General features: G+C 41.6%; 1 protein-coding gene across 1 annotated transcript; it reads right to left on the bottom strand.

Moving 5' to 3' along the window:
- Nucleotides 1-348: 348 nt before the first annotated feature.
- LOC140035636 (secreted RxLR effector protein 161-like) lies at nt 349-990 on the bottom strand. The gene has a single exon (XM_072076944.1). It carries the CDS (start codon nt 988-990, stop codon nt 349-351), a length of 642 nt encoding a protein of 213 aa, XP_071933045.1.
- Between the last annotated feature and the right edge of the window lie 311 nt (nt 991-1,301).

Below are 1,301 nucleotides of genomic sequence, written 5' to 3'. Positions count from 1 at the left end.
TTCGAGTCGGGATTTGAGGGATGTTGCTGATTAGGCCAACAATCCCTCCCCCAACAACAGCCAGGAAGACTCGAACCTGAATGTTAGGAAGATAGCCTTATGTAACTGAAGTGTATGTGTTTGAGGGAATTGAGTGTCTTATTCATGTGCCAGATAAACATATAAACAGGAGAACTTACAACTTCAAATCCTAAAAAGATGGCAAATCAATATCTAAACTACTCTGCTGATCCCCAGCAACTACACGGCTAGAACTAAGGAAACAAACCTCCAGTATTGCTAACGACTAGAAGACTTATTCAACAGATATTTAACATTCCCTCCCGTAAACTGAATTATCCCATGCATTTAGTTTACATTTGTTACGACTCCCATCCTGTCTCGCATTCTTATAAAGTCTTCCAACTTGAGTGGCTTGGTCATGACATCTGCTACTTGTTCTTGTGGACTGCAATGTAGTAGCTCAACCATTCCGTTCCTTGTAAGTTCCCTCAGGAAGTGGAAGCGTATGTCTATGTGCTTACTTCTCCCATGCAGAACTGGATTCCTTGACAATTTGATAGTTGAGCTATTATCACAGTAGATAGCTGTGGGATTTATTTGATTTCTTCCTACAGTTTCAAGTATCCTTCTGAGCCATACTGCCTGACATGAGCTTTCTGCTGCGGCTATAAATTCTACTTCAGTGGTTGATAGACTCACCACAGGCCGCTTCTTTGAGATCCATAAGATAGCAGCCTCACTCAGCATAAACACATAGCCAGATGTGCTTTTCCTGTCTTCAACATCACTGGCATAGTCACTATTTGTGTAGCCCACCAGTTCTCTTCCTCTATTTCTCTGATAGAACAGTCCATATTCACTTGTTTCTTTGAGGTAGCGAATGATTCGCTTTACTGCTTGGAAATGAAGCTCCTTGGGATTATCCATGAATCGGCTAACTTGACTCACACTATACATGATATCTGGTCTCGTGGCAGTGGCATACATTAGGCTCCGACCATCTGATTGTAGAGCGTCTTGTCTACTCTTTTCCCGTCTTCATCCTTGCTTAGTTTACCTCCTGGAACCATTGGATTATGGATTGATTTCAAGTTTTCCATCCCAAATCTCTGTAGAAGACCTGCCATGTACTTCTTTTGACACACAAAGATACCATCATCCTTCTATGTTGCTTCAAGACCGAGGAAAAACTTCATTTTTCCCAAGTCGGTCATAGCAAACTCCAGTTTCATAGACCTCTTGAACTCCATCATCAACTTATCATCATTCCCTGCGTAAATCAAATCATCCACATACAA

Source organism: Coffea arabica, chromosome 2c (assembly GCF_036785885.1).
Source record: "Coffea arabica cultivar ET-39 chromosome 2c, Coffea Arabica ET-39 HiFi, whole genome shotgun sequence".
Taxonomy (NCBI): Eukaryota; Viridiplantae; Streptophyta; class Magnoliopsida; order Gentianales; family Rubiaceae; genus Coffea; species Coffea arabica.
This window is presented reverse-complemented; position numbering and strand designations above follow the sequence as displayed.

Excerpts from the sequence above, each read along its gene's own strand:
- LOC140035636 (XM_072076944.1), bottom strand. The coding sequence starts at position 990 with ATGTATGCCACTGCCACGAGACCAGATATCATGTATAGTGTGAGTCAA.